The 21,170-nt window shown below is 39.0% G+C and overlaps 1 protein-coding gene across 1 annotated transcript in view; it reads left to right on the top strand.

The window, feature by feature from the left end:
- DPY19L1 (dpy-19 like C-mannosyltransferase 1) overlaps window positions 1-21,170 on the top strand; it is a 99,599-nt gene that overhangs the window by 5,780 nt on the left and 72,649 nt on the right. The window contains exons 3-7 of the mRNA XM_048839070.2: window positions 3,041-3,065; window positions 4,519-4,606; window positions 5,259-5,396; window positions 9,760-9,880; window positions 11,741-11,834. Coding sequence (XP_048695027.1) covers window positions 3,041-3,065; window positions 4,519-4,606; window positions 5,259-5,396; window positions 9,760-9,880; window positions 11,741-11,834 — 466 coding nt within the window. The remainder of the gene's footprint in view (window positions 1-3,040; window positions 3,066-4,518; window positions 4,607-5,258; window positions 5,397-9,759; window positions 9,881-11,740; window positions 11,835-21,170) is intronic.

Here is a 21,170-nt window from a genome sequence, read left to right on the forward strand (position 1 = left end):
CAACCTCTATTAGGGTGTGTAGAGAGGTTAGCCAGGGCTTATCTCTCTCCGGAGCGGCAGGGAACCCCACCGCCTCACCAAATTGAGGAATAGGTCCTGCCGGGAATTAGTCCGACTACATGAGCCTTCCTCCGTGGCCTTTGTGAAGGTGGAAATACAACAGTAAGCCCAGGCCCTGGGTCAGGGCAGGGCACTGGTGAATCAGGCGCTCAGGCAGGGCTGAGCAACAACAGTATATAAACAGTAGGCCCAGGCCCTAGGTTCCAAAGGGCCTGGGAGAAGGGGAGACTGCCACCCACAAGTTGGGTGGCTGGGGGACACAGGCCCTCCCACTCCACTGCATCCCAGCCCGGTGCCCTAGCAGCGGCAGAAGACCCGCTGGTGTGTCAGTGGGGATCCTGGCCGCAACACACTGACATGGGTTCTGGCAGTGCTGCAGCCAGACTAGGGTCGGCTGCCCCCAGGCTACTTCCAGACTCCCCCTCTTGAGGTACCTGGGTCAGGGTGAGGTCCTCAGGGGGGTCCAGCACCATGGGATCCTCGGGATAGCTGGCCAGGGGTAGACTTGGCAACTCCTCTGGGTAGCTGGCGTGGGGCAGGTTGGGCCAGTCCTTGGGCTTTCCGCAGGCCGCTGGGCTTTCCCATTTGCGAGCTAGGCTGGAGGTGTCTGGCCTCCCTGCCAGCTGCCTCCCCAGTGAGCCCTGAGGTCAGGCTTTTATCTTTCCGGGGCAACGCCTGACCCTCTGGGGTGTGGGTTCAGAGCTCCCTGGCTCCACCCACTCTGGTGTCTGGAGGGGCTTGTTTCTCTCCGGGGCGGCAGGGAACCATACCGCCTCACCACATGGTGTCTTTAAAAAGTTTCCGTGCAGCTTCCAGGGATTTCACTTTTGGCACTGTACCTTTTAATTTCTGTTGAGCTAGTTTCCTCATTTTTGTGTAGTTCTCCTTTCTGAAATTAAACGCTACCATGGTGGACTGGTGTGGTGTTTCCCCCCTCGACAGGTATGGTAAATTTTATTATGTTATGGTCACTATTACCAAGTGGTTCAGCTATATTCACCTCTTGGGTCAGATCCTGTGCTCCACTTAGGACTAAATCAAGAATTGCTTCTCATCTTGTGGGTTCCAGGACAAGCTGCTTCAAGAAGCAGTCATTTAAGGCATCAAGAAACTTGTCTCTATATCCTGCCCTGAGCCTGAGGTGACATGTACCCAGTCAATATGGGGATAGTTGAAATCTCCCATTATTGAGTTTTTTTATTTTTATAGCCTCTCCAATCTCCTTGAACTTCTCACAAGTTACACTAAGGTGACCTTTTTTATAAATATACTAAGTATATATTTCTGATGTAATTTAAAATATCCTGGGCCAGATCTGTAAATGGAAAACATTTGTGTAAATCTGGAATAATTCCACTAAAGTCAAGGAAGCTACTCAAGTTACAATGGTGTAAGAGAGCAAAATTGCTCTCACCACCTTTTGAAATGCAGATATGGAGGTAATGACTGCAAGCAAGCATGATATTATTGACATAGTTTCATCATAAACACACAATAAAGAATGGCATTTGTGAAGCTGAAAAAAAGAGCTATAAGAAATTATTGTAAAACCTAATGTGAGTGAATGTATTTTTTCTGCTGAATTAAAGAATATGCTTCTGTATGAAATATATGTAGTACCTTTGATGGAAGTGAAACACAATTTCAGTGCTTTGTTTTAATATGTAATTAATTTCAGTTTTAAAATTGAAATACTGTAAAATTGGCTTTAATGCATTGTGAAAAACAATTGCAGGATGTATGTAACTATGTGAATCTTTTCTCTTTACACTGCTCATTGTAGATGTATGTAAGGTTAAGTTAGTGGGTCTAATTATATTCAAAAACCTTTGCATTCTGCAGCGTCACGGAATCTACTCTTTGTAATAGCTTAGATTCTGAAACAAAATTTTCTTGCCATCATGGTTGAGGAGAAAACATGTTAAGGTTAACTGAATATACAATAATGCAGTGTTGTCTTACTGAGTTTGCAAACAGACTGATGTAGTAGCTTGTGGATTTTGAACTGCCCCATTCCTCTCAGCATAATTAACTCTAAAACATACTGTTGGTGATTTAAATATTAGCTGTTACATTGCTGACACACCTTATGTATAGCTTCCCTTGCAATCAAAACTTCCAGTTTTCCACTAGAATGCATGTAAACATTGTCAGTACAAAAATCTGTGACAAGCTAAAACTGTAAAATTGAATTTAATTCAAAAATAAGACCGGGACTAATAGATTACCCTTATATGTAATTTATTCCAGAAGTATTTGTAAAAATATTCTAAATTTAAGGATGGAGTGTAAATTTTATATGAGCAAACATTTAAGTTTTTATAAAAAGCTGCATGTAACGTCATTGTCAGATAAATGTTTTTTCAGCTGCATTTTGTTTTCTGGGGAAGGAATGTTTTTCTGTGACATTTATATTACAGATTTTCATAGTAATTGTAAGTAACATTTTTCTTCAACATAAAACAAGCACAATGTATATGTATTTTCCTTTAGTCATACAGACTGTTTTGCCTCTAGTTTTTGTTCAATGCAAGGTATTTTGTGACATACAAGATGCTAACGGTAGAATATATTACTTTAAAAAAAATCTGACTAGTATTGCTGTCTTAGATGTATAAAGTGTACTGTGTCAGCAAGTTAGATGTGACATTTGGCTTTTACAGCTTATTATTTTTCTTTCTTGCCTTTTGAAGTAAATGGCTTGAATTCTAATTGGTCCATTTGAATGATCCATGGTATGTATTGAAGTATTATGTATTAATACTGTCCATTTAATTCCAGATGCTTAAGTGTTGGCCAAAAAAGTTCATCTCAAAAGCAGCACAGGTTACTCCTATCCTTCCTTCTCCTAGAAGCCGAGTTGAGCACAGTGTGCAAGCCCATGATAACTGTTCTGTAATTATTTTAAAGAACATTTTTTAAGTTTAAATGTTTGATAATGAAGACACTTACCTCCTTTTTTTTTTTTTTTTTTTAACAGCTGCTTTAGCAGGAGTTTTACACTGGTAAGATTATTTTTATTGGCTTAAGGTTGATATAAGTAATTAGAAATATTACCGTTTTAAAACAACGGGAAGCATCATATATATGGATGGATGGATAGATAGATAAGCCACTGGGGTGACTAATTTATCCATTATCATCATATCTTTCAGTGAAAGTCATCATCTTTCACATAGAGTTGTTCTGTTTTTGTGATTCTGGACTTGAAAGATTTCCCCCTAAACTTTTTGCCCAAGGGCAAAGTCTACTGTCTGGGTGAAAAATACCTATATGGCTGTGACCCTCAAAGCCATGCATATTTTCACTGGTACTCCTTCCTATCCTCCAGTCAGTTATGAGGGCCCCCAAATAAATCCTTTCTGTTCCCTATTTAATTCTGCCCATTAATAAATGTACTAATTCTGTATCCCATTTTGCCTCTTGTCAGGGCTTCTCTGCTTCTTCTTGCTCTCTTGTGTGCACAGTAGGCTCTTGGCCTCCCAGTTACTACTGTTTTTCCTAAGACCTCAGCTCCAGGTCTCACTCCCCACTTTTAAAAGGAGCAATATCTGTGAAAGGATCAGTGACTGCTTTTCTACGTATCTGTGGAAAAAAATTTAGCAACTCCAGCCATTCTGCTCCCCTAGCCCTCCGTCTTCCCTCCTCCAAAAAAAACCAAAACAAAAAACAAAAAAAACCAGTCCACCAAAACCCATAACAAACCCCCCGAAACTAACAGTATCTAGTGCTGTGTTTCTTGCAACCCCCCTCCTCCTAATAAAGGGATAGAGTCACTTGGCTGTTCTGTTCCTTTCTTCTCCCCTCTCTTCCAGAGAAGGAGCCAACCCTACTCAGCATGCTTGCAGAGGCAAAATATATATTTCCTCTGGCAAGTGTTTTTTTTTTTTTCCCCTCACGATCTGTATCCTTTTTTAAGATTAAAATCACCATTTGATATCCTCATACTGGTACATAATTGTACTTTAGTAAAAAGCATTGAGCAGGGAAAACTGCCCTGGGCAAATGTAAAGTATTTCCATTTAATTGCAGCATTTGCTCCACTTTTTTAATCTTTCACTGATTTGGTAGGCATACATCAGAATTTCCTTCCCTGAAGTCAGATTTGCTCATTCTAAGAGCACTTAGCTTTCGATCCACGTGTCTCTTGCACTTTATTATAAAATATTTTTATATATGCATTTGATTTTTTAAAAAAATCCCTTTTTAATGGTATTGCAAGAGACCCTTGTAGATTCACATTCTCTTTATTTTAGTTAACTCACTTAAAATGGATAGTGTGAAGAGAGGAGACTGGAAAGTAATCATCAGTACAACAGCAGACTGAATTACAGTAGCTGCATTAGGTCTGCTGTGTTTTCTGATGTGAAAATATTTACTAAAAGTTTCCTAGTGTGTATAAATCAGTACTGGTTTCAAAACCTGAAAATTGAAACTGAATAGGTTTTGTTCATGCAGGTGTCATATTACAACTCTTTTTGAAAATGACCGTCATTTTTCTCACCTTTCAACGCTGGAAAGAGAGATGGCTTTTCGCACTGAAATGGTTAGATCTTTTTTTCTTCTAAATAATTTAAATAAAAAGCGACACTGTAGTCTTTAAAACTTGTCTGGAATAATTGATCTTATAATTTCCAAAATTCCACAGCAAGAAAAAATAACACATACAAATACTTTATAAGTAACATATATTTATATGTTAATTTTGAGGTACCAATTTCATATATAAATTGAGTTCCCTTTCAAATGGGTTTCAAATATATTTTATTTTAAACATGATATTGTGACCTAATGTACAATAAAATATGTAAAATTTTAAATACCCTATTTCATAACTTTATAAAGTTACTAATTTAATGAAGCACACATTTAAAAAGTGAACATTTACCCCCATTTACCAGTTTCTCTGTCACTTTGTTAATGAAACATATGTCCTAACTGCATGGAATATTTTTAACTACCTTTCTCTATAGTATTTCATGCTTCTTTTGAGACAAAATGGAAGTTCTCTGGGTGTTTTGCCCAACTGAGTTTCGAAATGGTACTAACATGAAGAAACTTGGAAAATTGTGTAGTTGTGCTGACTAGCTTTGTCTGAGTCTTATAATAATGAATTCCGCTTAAAAGAAGGAATCTTATGTAGGACAATACAAATGGTACTATCTGATTAATTTCTGCTAAATTATGCATCCTTTTAGGGCCTTTATTATTCCTATTTCAAGACGATTGTTGAAGCACCATCATTTTGGAATGGAATGTGGATGATTATGAATGATAAACTAACTGAATATCCTCTGGTGATTAACACGTTAAAAAGGTTCAATCTATATCCAGAGGTAAGCCATATTTTGAAAGGAGTACCTGTTTCTGTGAAAACTCTGGTTAATGTCCTAGTGATCAGCAACCTTTGGCATGCGGCCTGCCAGGGTAAGCCCCCGGCGAGCCAGGCCGGTTTGTTTACGTGCCGCGTCCGCATGTTCAGCCAATTGCGGCTCCCACTAGCCACGGTTTGCCACTCCAGGCCAATGGGGGCTGCGGGAAGCGGTGGCCAGCACATCCCTCAGCCTGCGCCACTTCCTGCAGCCCCCATTGGCCTGGCACGGCGAACCGCGGACAGTGGAAGCTGCGATCGGCTGAACCTGTAGAAACGGCAAGTAAACAAACTGGCCCAGCCTGCCAGGGGGCTTACCCTGGCGGGCCGCGTGCCAAAGGTTGCCGATCCCTGTCCTAGTGTTTTATTTAGAAAGTAAAAATTGTGCTGAAAAGAGTGATACTGCTATAGGGCAGAAAGAAATCTTCCCTGAAATATACATTTAATTATATTGTAACTGAATTTAAGTATTGTATGGTAACTTCTTCGTTTAAATTAGGTAGCTATTATATGTTTCTATGATTTGGTTTCCTCTGGGGTGTACCCCCTAACTGATTTCAAGCAGGCAGCAGTCAATCAAACTGTAGGCATTTTTCACACCTTAATTTTCCACTCTTCAGTTGCAATCTGTTTTCATTCTTCCCTTGTTTTCTTCCCTCTCCTGAAGACTGGCAGGTTGGTGATGCTGCTTAACTTCAGGGTAACCTGTTTCTTTCACATCACCAACAGTTTCTTTAAGAAACCGTTTAGGAGGCACCGTTGGTGAGCAGGTTGTGCATGTGAACAACATATCTCAAAGGACCACAGTTACTGTAGAGTAAATAACAATTCTTTATTGGCTTGATGCAGAGATCACCGAGTGAGGATTTTTGGCTGGTGGTACGCAGGAGGTTAGATTAGATTCTGACCTTGATCTATGAATCATAGTTTGACTTCTGTGTTGAGAAATAAATGCAAAACATGGATCTCTTAGGGCACACTGCCTGCTATTACTTTGTATTTACTAATATTTGAGACTATTTCATCAGCTGACTAAATCAAGTATTTTATGAATCTAGCTTATATACCGAATAGGAACCTTATTCCTCATACATTTTTTCCCCTCCTTTGGTTACAAAATATGCCAGTGTATAACATTTATACACTGTTCTGCTTGAGTGATACAAAGGTCCTTTCATTCTGAAGCAGTAGAGAATTTTGACTTCAGCTAAAGAGTGACCTAGCAAAGTTGAGCCTACCCGATCAAATGTGTATACTTAATCTGCAATTAGTGGTTAAAATGAAAGATGGCAAATAAGTATCATAAATGAGGACATCAAGACCAGGGTCAATCAGATACACAGTGGTGGCCATGCTATAAGAGCATGAATAGGCTACAGTTCAAGAAATGTAGATCCTTTTGGAATCTTGTTGGCATAACCCAGATCCCAAGCTTTCATTGACGAAGTATTTGAATGTGGTCCAGGTAGCTAAGAGGCTATAGATGTGTGATTGACACAGCAGTTTTCCTGCATCTAATTTTCCTCCATTTACATCAATCATAAGTAATGCTGCGAGTTTGTCACAGATTCCGTGACTTCCATGACTTTTGCAGCAGCCAATGCGCCTGGCTCAGGGGCAGTTCAGGCAGTACCTGCCTCAGTCACACCAGTCTTGCCCCCCTCCCCCCAGCAGCAGAGTTTGGGTGTGGGAGGGGGTTGGGGCACGGGACGGTGTGAGGTGGGCTCTGAACGGCCCCCCCAGGTAAGCGCCACCCAGAGTGCGCCTCACCCTGTCCCGTGCCCCAACCCCCTGCTCTCTTCCCACACCCAAACTCTGCTGCTGTTGGGAGGGGGGAGGCACAGAGCCAGGTACGGAGCCTGCAGGCCCCGCCAGCCCCCACCCCACTCCCAGCACCAGTTGGGGTCCCAGGCTGAGCACCACTGCGCCCCCTCTCCCTCCAGCACCAGCAAGGGTCCCAGCCATGCACCGCCTGATTTCCCCCCCCCTCCCCGCCCAGCACCTGGGCTGCCCTCCCGTGGCACCCATGGGAAGCCTCTCGCCCCCCGCCCCCCCCCCCCCCCCCAAAAAAAGCCCTAGTCAGGGGTGTATAGTGAAAGTCATGGACAGGTCATGGGCCGTGAATTTTTGTTTATTGCCCATGACCTGTCCATGAGTTTTACTAAAAATACCAGTGACTAAAATGTAGCCTTTATAATTAGCCATGCCATCTAAGGAAGCCTTTGACAAGAATATTGTTAGTGTTTAGTACCAGGTACATGAGTAGCTGTGTCTAATAATTAAAACTAGTGCAGCCCTTGAATGGACTCAAGAGTTTATTCCTGATAAAGGTCACTTACAACTTAAATAGAATTTCTTGTGAAGTATTGATGAAACAGCAGGGTCTGTCAGACAGAATTTTCAAAGGAGCCTAACTAAGATACTTACCTCACCAAGGGTGTTTGAGAATCTCCTCTGTAGTATTTATTGAGTGTGCAGTGGCACTCAGTAACATTAGCGGATGACATGCTTCATGACAAAAGTATATCAGTGGCTCTTTAAGGTCTGGTCGACCATTTAGTCCTTTGAGAGACATTAGAGTTGGTAGCTAAGGAATCTAATTCCCACAAGCCTCAGGTTTCTGCAAGGAGGGCTGAAAAAGAGAAATGTCCTTTTTAAGAATGTAAGTTGATTTGTTTCTTCTGGTGCATACAAAGGAGATACAAAAGGGGAACCTGTGCTAAAATCCTATCTCCTCTGAAGTCAGTGGCAGAACTCCTCCTGACGTCAGTGGGGCCATGATTCATCCCTGAAGTGCAACTTTCTTTCAACTACCTCTTATGTTAGGTCACAGTTCTCATTGTTTGGAACTTTAATTATGAGTGTGCCTGACATTCTTGAACTTCAGAATTTGCTTTTCCTCTAGTCAGTTTAGATGTTCTTTGTGATGGCAATTGGATAAATGATAGCCTTGTGATTAAAGGTCACTTATAATTAAAGCACAGATCTCAGTGATGAGTAGCCTAGGTTCTGTTCTCAGTTCAGCCAGACTTTCTGTCTTGCCTTGACTTTTGTGCCTTAGTATTATCCCCATTTTACAGATAGGAAATAGATTTCCTATCTCTCAGGAGTGTTGAGGCTTAATTCATTCTTGGTTGTAAAATGCATTAAGATCTTTGAATGGAAGGCAGCACTATGGAAGTGTGGTGGTATTGCAAATTCTGAGGTCCTTAGTAAGATAAATTCCAATTCACTCTATAGGAATTAGCTTGAGTAAGAAGGGAGTAAAAACTAATACAAAACTTAGGATTTGTCCATTACTGTTATTCTGGCCATGCCAAGAGGTAGCCTTATCGTGTTCTCCTTACTTAGTGATCCATAAAGAACATTATGCAGTTTTTCATGTCTGTGTGATTATTTTCCCTAAAGAGATGTCTCAGTTTCATGTTAACCATCTCTCTGTATCAGATATCTAGAGGTATCCTGGTCAGATGAATTTGATCTTGTATTAGAGGGGTGTAAATAGGGTATTTGGATACTTTGTTGTTTGACAGCTTGCTCTATGCGTGCTTTGCCAACTTTGTGGGAAAAATTTGGGACCATCTGAGAGACATCTGCTAAGCAAAGTTGGCTCATAGAGCTCCTTCCATAAAATGTTCAAATATACCAATCCCTACATGGTTCTGAATACAGTGGTTCCCAACCAGGGGTATGTAAAGATCTTCCCGGAGATATATCCACTCATCTCGATATTTGCCTAGTTTTACTACAGCTTACATAGAAAGCACTAGCGAAATCGCTATAAACTAAAATGTCATACATACAGACAATGGCTTGTTTATACTGCTCTATATGCTGTGCACTGAAATGTAAGTACAATATTTATACTCCAACTGATTTTTATAGTTACGTGGTACAAATGAGAAAGTAAGCAATTATTCAGCAATAGTGTGCTGCGACACTTGCGTATTTTTATGTCTGATTTTGTAAGCAAGTATTTTTAATTGAGGTGAAACTTTGGGGTACGCAAGACAAATCAGACTCCTGAAAGGGGTACAGTAGTCTGGAAAAGTTGAGAAGCACTGCCTTAGGTTGATGGGGTATATAGACTTCTGATGTTAAGCAGGTAAAGTGTTAAGACTAATGCTGAGCAATAGAGCTATGTTGGGTATTCAGAGTGAATCATCTCAAAAACCCTTAGTTTTGTAGAAATTAAAAATGTAGAGTCTTGGAAACACTTTCATGGCATTTTACTAGTTCCTGGCTGTTTGAAAGGTTGCCGTAGGTATTGAGATAATCTGTAAATCTAAGTTCCTACTTAGAAACTTCAAATCCTATTTTCTACACAGGTGGTCCTCGCCAGCTGGTACCGCATATACACAGGGGTAATGGATTTTATTGGTCTTCAGACCAAGACATGCTGGACTGTAAACAGAGGAGAAGGGCTTAGTCCTGTTGAAAGCTGTGAAGGCAAGTTTTTTTCCCCTAGTATATTCTTGTGGTTTTGCATGTATTTTGGTTAATGTGTGTTCATCATTGGCTCATTTTCATTTAGTTAAGCCTGTGTTTTAGCTAATTTTGCAACATAGTATATGAAATACATGGAAAAGGAGGGATTTTGTGCTGTGCCTCGTAGAGGTATAGCACAGAACTTGTAATCCAGGTGGTGAGGACTAGGGGCTTGTCTTCATTGCAGCACTAGCTTGAGCTATAACTTGAGTTTTGCCCCTAACCCAACTCTCATCCATGTGCAAAAATGTCTAGCTTGAGCGAATTGCCTGTTGAAGAGGATGAGTTGAAGCTGCAATGCTGCGGACATGGGAGTTGGTAATATAGTGGGCATGCAGCAGTTTGAATTGTAATTCCTCAGCTGCTAACCAAATTAGATTGTGTAAATGGAATGTGTCGCATTTCGGTCCATCTCACTTGAGCTAGGCTAGCTTGAGTGCGGTAAATCAAGTGTACTAACTCAAGCAACTGTTGTAGTGACAAGCCTAAATTGGTTTTAAGCCATCTTTGAGCCCTCCCAATCCTGGGTTGCTCTGAGGGCCACAGTGGCCCCTGACATAATTTAGACAAGCCTTTGGGGCTGTGTAAGTTAGGCAGCCTCCCTGGGTTGCCGTCTGAGTGACAGTGCTACTCAAATATCTGCAGTGCTGCGGCCCTGCCCTCTACATGTTCCATACACCAGAGCTTGTGAGGGAATTTCAGAAGGCAGCCTTCCATAGTGTCTTCCATAGTGATTGCACTGGGGGAATCCTCCCCTGGGGTAATCTGGATCTTTCACCCAGTTTAAATGGGCTGGGATGGATGTGAGGATCTTGTATCTGATCTTTAGTTCCCAGAGCTCAGGCATGACCAAGTGCTATTTCAGATGTGGAGGAACGTGCTTGATAATGTGTGATAAAGCTTTTTATAATACCTTAAGTATAAAAGGTGTCTTGTAAAACAACCTTTTCATTTTGTCTTTTGAAATTTAGAAATATGCTATAATTTAACTGAGCTGTATAAATCAGATTCACATTTAATTAAAAAATCTTTAAAAACTTTTATGGAACAGACTTTAAATCCAATTTTACCTTAAGAGGTGTATTCTTTGTTTTTAAAATAAATGTAAAGGTTAAAACTACTGGTAATGGAATAAAAAGTTAATGGATTAGTTTGAATTGTAAATATATATTGTGGGATTTGTGCACGTATGAACTGCTCTATATTAAGAGAAACCTAATTCACTTTTGCTGTAACTGTTTTAATGCTTCATTATTCTTAAGCTACCCCAAAAAATAAGGGCTCTGTTCAGAGTCTGCACAGTTCACTTTTTATCTAACTTAATCAAAAGCAAGATATTTTGAATTATTCTCCTAACTTCTTTAAGAGGCAGTATATTGATGCTTATCAGGGCTTCCATACATGCCAGCCAATTCATCCTCAGTTTTGAAGAAATTCCCTCCTATGTTTTCAGCATGTAGGGAATAATGTCTGCAGACCCGGGTGTCATCTTTTCCTTGCCACCCCTTATGGAATGAACATGGCTCTTTTTTAAATTGCCTTTATTGTAGGAGAAAAGAGCTCACTTTTTATTTTTGAATGCCTTGAGATTGCATCTGATTCACATGTTTTCTGGTGGTGCATTCCTCTTCCCTACTCCCTGTGTTAGCTTGGAGATATCAAAAGATAAATTATTTTTATTTTTCTCGATATACATGTAGTAAGGTTACATGCTATATAACGTGTTGTTCTGACTTTTTGTTGCTAGAATATACACACATAAAATCTGTCCTATTTTAGTATATTTTTGTCAATATCTGTATGTTAATTGCTGTTTGTTAGGATTGGGAGACCCTGCTTCCTTTTATGTTGCTGTGATCTTTCTTTTAAATGGAGTAATGATGTCATTGTTCTTCATATATGGCACATACCTCAGGTAAGACAGTTGAGCAGCAAGTAATTTCAATGGTAACAAGTTTTTCGTAAAATTATAGTGTTTGTAAACATTTTAATAACTCTTTAAAGTAAAAATGTGTTTTTTGGGATACTCAGTGAAGCAATTATTTTGGGGCATTATTTACATGTTAGTATTAAACATATACTGTTTTTGTAGAGGAGCTTGTTAATCCCTTAATTTGGATGACAACTAAGCAAATATGAGAAGATAAAAATATCAAGGAGGTAGCATTTGGAAATCAGTAAGCAGGATAGTATACATTTTTAATAATATTTGACATCATGACCTCAGTTATTAATGTAACACATTTTCTTTTAAAATGTAGTTGTTCAGTTATACCTCTAACCAAACCCAGAGTTTTAAAGTGCTTTGGCTGCAGCTATACTTTGCTCCTTTGATTTAAGCTTCTTATCTAAAAACCTTAAGACTGAGGTTTCTTTCCTTCTCAGTTGATGCAATCTTACAGAAACAAAGAGTTGCATACATTTCCTCTTGTTGTGAATTTCTGTATTTATTTACAGTATATGTACTCAATTCAGGAACCAAAATGGACTTGGTTTTGCTTCTGTTTTTTCTGTTGAAAATGATGTTCTTCCCTTTATTCTTATAAGACTGTGGTGCAAAAACAAATAATTGAGCAGGAGATGGATGAATTGGTCTCTTACTTCACAGATACCATACTTCTCTGCTCTTTGCTTCCCCCCTCCTCTCCTTCTGTACTCTTCTGAATATGGGATGGTGGTATAGAGATAATGACTTGTTACACTCTGGGCACTCCCAACTACAAGTAGCTGCAATGAAGAACAACATTGGGATAAAACCGAACATAGTAGTGAAAATGGGAAGTTGCCTAGTTCAGCTAACAAATTTCAGGAGTGATATTGTGTCTCCTCTGCTACAGTGGGTTCATCTGATTTTTGGTGTATATATTTGATATTGTAATGGATGAATGCAGCATGTTCTAAGACAACAGATAACCTTTACGTACAGGGGAGGCCTGTCAGGTTGAGGATACTGCAGGCAGTTTAAAGTGAAATCCACATTTTATGTTAATGTCACTCAAAGTTCATTATTGTCTTTTAAGTTCTCAGTATTTTGTCTCCTGAGTTGGACTGTGCTGGATGTAAATTCTCAAATTAGAGATTTAGTAGTGAAATTAAATAGTTTAATTTAAACACAAGCCACCTGCAGTTCAAGTTGTATAGACGTTTATATTTCTGAAGTGTTTTCTATTGAGACACAAGATAGGGCAGGTAATATCTTTTATTGGACCAAGTGCTGCTTTTGAGCTTCAAAAAGCTGATCCTCTGGACTTTCCATTGTCATCTGTAAAGGAAGGTGGTATATCATCAGTGTTAAAATAATGCAAGAGAGAAAATACGATGCTCCTATTTTCCCTCTCCCATAATATAAGAACAGGAGATCATCCAATGAAATAAAAAAGCAACACACTTAAAACTGGTGAAAGGATTTTTTAAAACCTTCCCCTTTCCCTAATCAACCAACCAATTGAATTCATTGCTACAAGATATAGAAGCTAATAACTTGGTAGGATTCAACATTTTTATTGAGTATGAGAGCATTCATACTCTCATATATACATTTACACATACAAATAAAAAAAATTAAAGGTAAAGATGAATAAGGAAATTAAACCCTTGTTTCAAGGCATAAGCCAACCAGTCGCTGCTAGGGATTATGAAAATAAATTCCCCATGGCAAATGATTCCATAAATGTCCATTAGGGGTTTCTTGTTTTTTTTCCCTGAACCATTTGTTGTTGCCCATTCTCAGAGACAGTATACTGGACTAGAAAAACCATTGGTAATCTAGTATGGCTATAATTTTTGACTACCTGGAGATTGAGGGGGCTTAGACATCTGCATGAGACATGAAAAAACAAAGGGAATCATGACCATTTTGAAGTGATTAGAATAGGTTGGGTGAGGTAATATCTTTTATTGGACCAGCTTCTGTTGGTGAGAGACACAAGCTTTCATGCCCCACAAAGCTCTTCTTCAGGTCTGTGTGGCATGAAAGCTTGTCTCGCTCACCAACAGAAGTTGGTTCAGTAAAAGATATTACCTCACCCACCTTGTCGTCCTAATATCCTAGGACTACGGATGGCTACAACTACACTGCATAGAATTAGCAGTTTTGGCTAATCAGTGATGGAGGAAGTGAGAGCAGAAGATCACTTAATCACCATCTTCCTCCATGCTAAGTTCTGTTCATGAAATAGTTCGCAGGAACCTTCTGGTTGTAGGATGCAAATGATTCTATTTGTAGGGTGTTCCAGAACATGAAGAACCTGGAAGAAATCTGTTGATTTTGTTCCCGCTGCCCCAGCAGTGAGGTCTTGGCTGTCTATCTTTGCCGCTCTTTCAATTGACTGAAGAGTTGCTTTAGGATAATAAAAAGTACCTACTCTAGTGCCTGTGCAGTTTGTGGGGGTTTCAGTCCGTCTACACCTCTAGCCAAAGTGGTGAAGAACAATAAATTTAGGCCTTGTGTTGTACCTCGGAGAGCTACCACTGTTTGCTCTATTCCCTCCGCTACCTCTAAACTACAGCTTATTTTTATATTCTTTATGTACCTTGAATAATTAAATATTTTTTCTTTAATTAAATGTCTCTGTACTTCAGCGTAATGTATCTAGGAAGTCAAAATAGCAGTCCCTTCATTGCTTTAGTGCTGGCTCTGCCAGCAAGTGGCCAGTTGAAACTTACCTAATTAGGTCTTCATTATTTCAGTACAGAACACTCATAAATATGACTTACTTAATTAAACTAAAATTTCTAGGTTTCAGAAGCCTGGAGTATGCAGCTTCCAGCTGAAGGGCCTATTTTTAAAAGTCAGAAAAAACTTAATTTTGTGTCTCTGCTCCTTCAACGCTAGCCAGTGTTTGGTCAAGAGATCCACAGTGTGTATAGTTCCTACCCTTTTTTATGTGCATGTGTGTGCTGTCCCCCTTCTGCAACTTGTGCGTAGTAGTATGACATCGTTATCAAACCACCAAGTTAGCAAAGTCTTTAGTATAACCTTCCTTCTCTTCCTCCAATAAACACCCCCAACGCTCTCCCCAAACAAACCCTGTAACAAAAGAGCCAACAAACTCTTTTTTCCAGGAAATGATTATGCTTGCCAGCAGTTCAATAGTATTCTGTGCTTCAGTATTCTAAACTGTCTTCTCATGTGTTAAGCTAATGATCCCTTTAGGCATATATAATGCTACAGCATGCATAATGCAATTAGGAGTTGGTACTTACACTGCAGTATTATATCATGGATTGTATACCTTCAGTATATTCCTTAAACTATATTTATCTTTACTTTGCATAGTTCTTACTTTTAATTTGTTTTTTGAAGGCAGCACAATTGTTTCTTTGTTAACCATGTGTTTTTGATCTTGAAATTTTTAGTATTAATGTAACAGACAGGTTACATCTTAGATGCAGCATTGTGTAGTTCTGTAAGAGATTTATTTTTGTGACTGTTTCAGCACCCCGTTGATTTGTTTAATCCTCCTCACAGAGTTGTACCCGGAACTCATTGACTCTGCATGACTTGTGGTTTTTGGTGGCTGCAGGATCTTTGAATATTTATCTGATTTTTTTTTTTAACCCCTAACTGCTTCTACAGAAGTTTTTTTAACTGCATTATTTTACTGATTTTTATTGTAACAGAAAATAAACTAGGATTTATCCTTTGGTCAGCATAATTAGTTTTTGTATTTTAAAAATGTATATTGCATAACTTAAGAGCTAGTTAACAATTGGACAGAAAGTATGCAAACTGAAAACACAAAGGAACATACTTTTACAGTTCTTGACCACAGTTCATGCTTTAAATGTTTAATATCCTGACCATTTTTACAATAATTTCCCAAGACATAAGTCCATGTTGTGGACCAATTTTGCAGCTTGCAAAATTTCATTTTTAAAATCCGCAATTTTTTGAGCTGTTTAAAGACACAATGATTTCAAAATAACCACTGTTTATTCTTGGGCAGGTTTTATACTCTTGTAACTTCAAAACTCCCAAACTAATATAAATAGTACTGGTTTAAAAAAACATTACTCCAGAGCTAAACCTTCCTGTCTCTCTTTTGACCCACAACACAATTATATTTCTGAATTATAACTCAGTAAACCCTATTTTTTAGCATAATGAAGACCTTATTACTGTACGGCCCCACAAGAGGGCACTGCTGTAGTACTTCCATAATTTCCGGAAAAACAGGTCGTACTATCTAGCTTCTTAACACTGTTTTTGTCCACATCAGATTATTTTTTAGTCTGTTTCAGTACTAGATTTAGTACTAAAGTTTTGGTGTAACAGTGTCCTACTTTAAAACAAATTTGTTTGGTCTGTAGGTTTGTTCAAGTGGTTTAATGTGAAGATGATTTTTGACAAAGAATACCAAGCTAACAGAGTAATCAAAAATGAGCAACGTTAGTATGGTGTTTATTTGCAACAACTTTGGTTTTTTGGGGGGGGAAATAATAGAGGGAGTATAGAGTAACAAAATTATAACATAAAAGCAACAAGTATGGGGACCATTCATGGTCCAGATGAAGGTACTGGCAACAACTCACATTGACCTCAATGAAGGAGGCCTGGGCTTCTGTCACCAAAAAGTTTGATCTAGGTATTACCACGCTACTGTAACTCACTGTTCATATTAATATAATACACTCACATATTAGTCAATTTATGAGGAAATTCAGTGATCTGTGTGAGAAATTTCTTTGTTTTTCAGCTCAACTTTGTGACACTGAAAGTATTGGTATCAGGAGTCCATTTCAACACCCAGAAGGAAGTTTCCATCTTAGTTGAAACATTGTTCATGTTTGGAGACACAATACTCCTTTCCTTTCTGACTATTCTGCATTAGCAATTTTCTTTTGAAATATTAGTGTTCTGTTGGACCCTGGCAGTTCTCTGGGATATAGCAGATAGGAGATACATTGTTCTTGGTGCATCAGTGAACTGGGTGTTGCTCTGTGAGTACAGTTTCACTTCAGTTACACGCTGCTGTTACTCCAAATAAACCACTGGATTTTATTTCAATCGAGTTACTTTGATGTAAAACTGGAGTAGTGAATCAGGCCCTTAAGTTCTTCTGTTGAACAAATGAAACTCTAGAGCCAACAAAAGTCAGTTCAGTCAGTTATAGGCCCCTTCTAAATGGATAATCACAAAATGTAACTTCCATCTTAGCCTCAAGTTTTCAAGATGCAACATCTAAGAATTCCAAATGTACGTTGTGTACAAGAAATGTAAAAACTAATTTGTCAAGACCTTAATTATAATATTGGCTATTTCTCCTTAAGAGTGAAAATTAGGTACCAGAATCCTAGATTAGGTATAAGAAATCATTGACACAAAAATGCTAATATTGAAATGTAGTTGGTTGTGTTAAACAGAGAAGTTTAATTTTTTTTATTATTGTTCCTTTTACCTCCTAGAAGGGAATGTTTGAAAATTATTTGGTGGCTTACTTTCAGATAAGTACTCAGAAAAACTGTGGCCTTTCACATTTTTTTGCTTTCCCTTTCAAATTGGTAATTCATCAGTTCAATTTAGAACACAAAACTAATATTTCAGTTTCTATCCCAGTTTTATAGGATATAAAATAAGGTATCAGATATTTATCAAAACATTTAAAAGCTGAACTTGCATACACTTATTCCCCATAGATAGTTTGTACCCTTCCCCTTAAATTTTTCTAATGTTTGCCTTGTAAGAATAGAATATTAAGCATAGGAAAGTGGTGGTGGTGGGGTGGAAAGGAAGAAGGGTTTTTTCTGTCGTATGTATGTTCTAGCAATATTCAGTTGTGGATATGACAAAATCTGAAGAGCACACACGCAGGTGTTTCATGAGAAGAAAGTGAAGGGTGAACATTTAAAATATTGTAGAAAAAGCATATTTAAGTAGCTCAAATGCCATTTTGTGTTTGGACATTTCATTACCAAATTTAAAAGAAAAATACACTTTCAGACAGCCTTTAATATTTTGGTTATAGTCTTTTTATATTTTATTAATTGATTTGTTTTCATTTACTTAAACTTCACATTATAACAGCAAGTACCCCCAGGTGGTAGGATATGTCAGACTAATGCTGATGGGATTGAAAAATTCACTCACCTATTCACAGCTGGTTAATAGAAGGCTTTTCTGAATGAAGAGGAGGATCATTGCCACCCCCTTTGCAGATTTATGTAAAGGTTTCATTAAAAATAATTTCTTTGCCTTCTGGTTGCAAAGATAACTTTGGAAATATTAACTGACTGAATATATACTTTATCATGCATCTGCAGCCTCCATACTTCTGCTACTGCTCATAGTTCTACTAAGTGAAACCTAATCAAAACCTTTTGTGCAGCGCTAGCAATGATAATCATGTCAGTTTCACTCTGCTGCTTATCCTTGGCAGAGCAATGAGGAAAGGCAGGTGCTGGAGCTGTTCTTCAGTGAGAAAGATGCAAAATGGGGATTGGAAAAGTCCTGTACAGTGATGTGGACATGCCCCTTGTAACTGCCAGGCTGCTGTGGAAGAAAGGGTAGAGTTGTAAGACAGTGCCTTGGAGAAGTTGGGAATCTCTGATGTGGAGAACAGAAATGGAGTTTATTCTCTCACTCAGAAGCAGCTGTGCTCCCCCACCATATTTGTCCTACTTACTAGGCAGAGGCTGATATCAGAGATAGACAGCATCCTCCTCCTTCCCAAGAGGTAGGGAGAAGGCGTGTGTGTGAGAGGCAGAGACTGACAGATTTACTATTTTTTTGTATGTGTATTCATAAATGTTTCTTTTGTATTTTTATATAGAGAAGCCCAACTGTCTAGAGAAGAGTGTCATGATTTCATTAACCCTCTTTCCCTGTGACAAGGTGCTCCACTCGCTACTAGGCTTGAATGCCTTTGTCCTAGCACCTCTGGGAATTAGCTCATGTGGTCGATGACCCTTCCTACAGTTTCACACTGTCACTCCATCTCTCTCTCTGGTCTGTAGCTCGTTCCTGGAACCACAGTGTCCTGTTCATGACTTGGCCCTCCTGCCAGCTCACTCAGTGTTTTTTCCCCCCTTCTTGGATATAGTCCTTCATAGTCTCTGTCACTCCAACAATGACTGAGGGAGTCTTCCAGTTCGCTGCCACACCAGTGCCACTTCCCTAGTAGAGGGTAAGGGAACCCAGGCCTGCCCTCTGCACCAGGTTACAGCCCAGGGTCCCTACAACACACAGCCAAGGTCTGCTCAGTCCCCAACCATGCTGTTTAGTCCCTGGTCTGAATCCTTACCTCCAGGCCCTCCCCACTCTTCTGGGATTACTTGCTTCTCGACACCCTCCTCCCAGGGAGCAACCATGGGCTACTTCTCTCTCTAGCCCCCAAACCTACCTCCCTTCTCCCAGGGAGTGACTGCTGACTACCTCCCTGTTGCCTCCTTCCTGCTATCAGCTTCCTGGTTTTATAGAAGCCCTGCCTATTCCCTCACAGGTGACCTTCCCCTAATTAGGGCTTTCCTCTCAACCTTCATCCTAATAGGTTAATTGGCTCATCTGGCCTCCATTAACCCCTTCAGGGTGAGTGTGGGGTGGATACCCCATCACATTCCCCAAAAACTTACACACACACACGAATGTACAATGTAGTATGTACTTAAAATATTGTATACAGGGTGTTACTTCTGTGCCCAGTATAGAGTTGTGGAAAACTTAGATTTTCCTATTTATATTAAATACATATTGGAATATGCAAAAAGAAAAGGAGTACTAGTGGCACCTTAGAGACTAACAAATGTATTTGAGCATAAGCTTTCGTGAGCTACAGCGCAGTTCATCGGATGCATTCATATTGGAATATGGTGACTTAAGTATCCTCAGATGCCACTGCTTTCTCGTTTGTCTTGTTTCCTTTAATCTTCTTTCATTATTCCTTTAACTGGTGAGAGAGAATTTAGCACTAATGAAAAGTACAGAAATGATGGTCCTGAAAACTGAATCCTCTATATAAGAGGTACAGCTAAAGCATTAACAGTACAAGATCCTTAACTGCCCTGTCAGCTTGCTTCAACTCTGATCGGGACAGATTGCCTTGTGATTGAGAGGGTTATTCTGTCTCCATGACCATTCAAACTTTAATCTTTCAGTTGAGACTAGTATCAAGGAGGTTTTTTTGTTTTTTGTTTTTTTATTGTGGTGGTATTTTCTGAAACTGATACATTTCTGTCAGAATAGGTTGTGACCACAAAATAAATTTTGTGAAGGCCAATAAACAGGTCTTGGTGAAGTGGCAACATACAGCTGATGTGTTGCAAAGTTCCTATCTCCCATTAACGTTCCTCAGAACCATGCATTGCTTCATCCCATCACTACTGACTATGCTATAAAATGTGAGTTTCTGTGCACATGGCTCAGTTACAAAATCCTAGGATTATTCTTTGCTTCAGTGCTATTGCTAGTTTTTCCTTTGTTTTAATCTTTTACTCATGCTCTATATATCACGAATGACAACACACTTTCTTTCTCATTTCTGCTTGTATACCTTGTTTCACAGAAAACCATATGGTTTAGTTAACTTTGGAAAGCCAGAATTCAGTGTTAATATCTCCTGAATTACACAATTTTTCCACAAGAAGTTTGCAAAAAAAAAACATATATTTTTTCATAGTGTTGGTAAAGTGCACATTCTAATTTCCATTTCTGATAATTTAGAAATTGTAAACATGTTACTCAGGTTCTCGTTAAAGCAGTTTTTATTATGAATGGAAAATTACTCACCATTTTCAACCAGTTAGCTAGGAAAGTGGGGCCAGATCCTTCAGCTGGTATAAATCATCATAACTCCGCTGAAGTCAATGGAGCCACACCACTTGTACCTACTCAGCTGGACACTGCTTTCAGTCATAAATCCTGATGGCAAATCTTGTTGGTTTTTCAGATGAAGTCTTTGCTTTTTAGCGTCTGACTTAAAATATTAAGCAATTGACAGGTTTTGACTATATTCTTTCTCAAAATATATCCAGATGCCTTTACAAAGACATGCTATTATTAACTGTAGCACAAATTTAGTGTGGAAGATATTAATGTAATTTATAGATATTCAGCACTGTTAATGTTGTCTTTGTGCTGACTTCTTTACCTTTTTAGTGTTTTGTTTGGATACATGTTTGTGAATGAAACTTTGAAGTCATTTAGGTCTTCTGAGCATTTATCATGTTCTATGAACTCTGAAATCTGTCTTCAAAGGAAAACTGTTTCCACTTTGCTCAGTTTAGCAGTCTCAATTTTCAGAAGGTAAGCAATGCT

This window comes from Caretta caretta, chromosome 2, assembly GCF_965140235.1.
Source record: "Caretta caretta isolate rCarCar2 chromosome 2, rCarCar1.hap1, whole genome shotgun sequence".
Taxonomy (NCBI): Eukaryota; Metazoa; Chordata; order Testudines; family Cheloniidae; genus Caretta; species Caretta caretta.